Here is a 317-nt window from a genome sequence, read left to right as displayed (position 1 = left end):
GCTGTTGCCGGCGCTGTGCTGCAGCAGCAGCAGCAGCCTGAACCGCCTCTAGGGATTCCTCTGCTGCTGCTGCTGCTGCCGTATAGCGAGCTGCTGCTGCTGCGTCGCTCTGCTGCGCTTGCCTTAAGCTGCTGGCGACCTGTTGCTGCAGCTGCTGCAGCAGCTGCTGCTGCTGCCGAAGAGCCTGCCGCTGCGCTGAGGCTGCTGCTGCTTCTTGCTGGAACTGCTCAGCAGCAGCATCATGCTGCTGCTGCTGCTTCTGCAGGAGCAGCAGCACCAGTGCCAGAAAGTGTCCTTTGCTGCTGCAGCTGACGCAG

At 63.1% G+C, this 317-nt stretch overlaps 1 protein-coding gene across 1 annotated transcript in view; it reads right to left on the bottom strand.

The window, feature by feature from the left end:
* Positions 1 to 317, bottom strand: part of ETH_00041065 (uncharacterized protein) — a gene marked incomplete at both ends in the record, with an annotated part of 3,777 nt that overhangs the window by 3,095 nt on the left and 365 nt on the right. The window contains one exon of the mRNA XM_013374848.1: positions 4 to 259. Coding sequence (XP_013230302.1) covers positions 4 to 259 — 256 coding nt within the window. The remainder of the gene's footprint in view (positions 1 to 3; positions 260 to 317) is intronic.

This window comes from Eimeria tenella, genomic scaffold (assembly GCF_000499545.2).
Source record: "Eimeria tenella Houghton genomic scaffold, Eth_scaff2303, whole genome shotgun sequence".
NCBI classification, from domain to species: domain Eukaryota; phylum Apicomplexa; class Conoidasida; order Eucoccidiorida; family Eimeriidae; genus Eimeria; species Eimeria tenella.
Note: the sequence above shows the minus strand (reverse complement) of the source record. Positions and strands in the feature narration are given on the sequence as shown.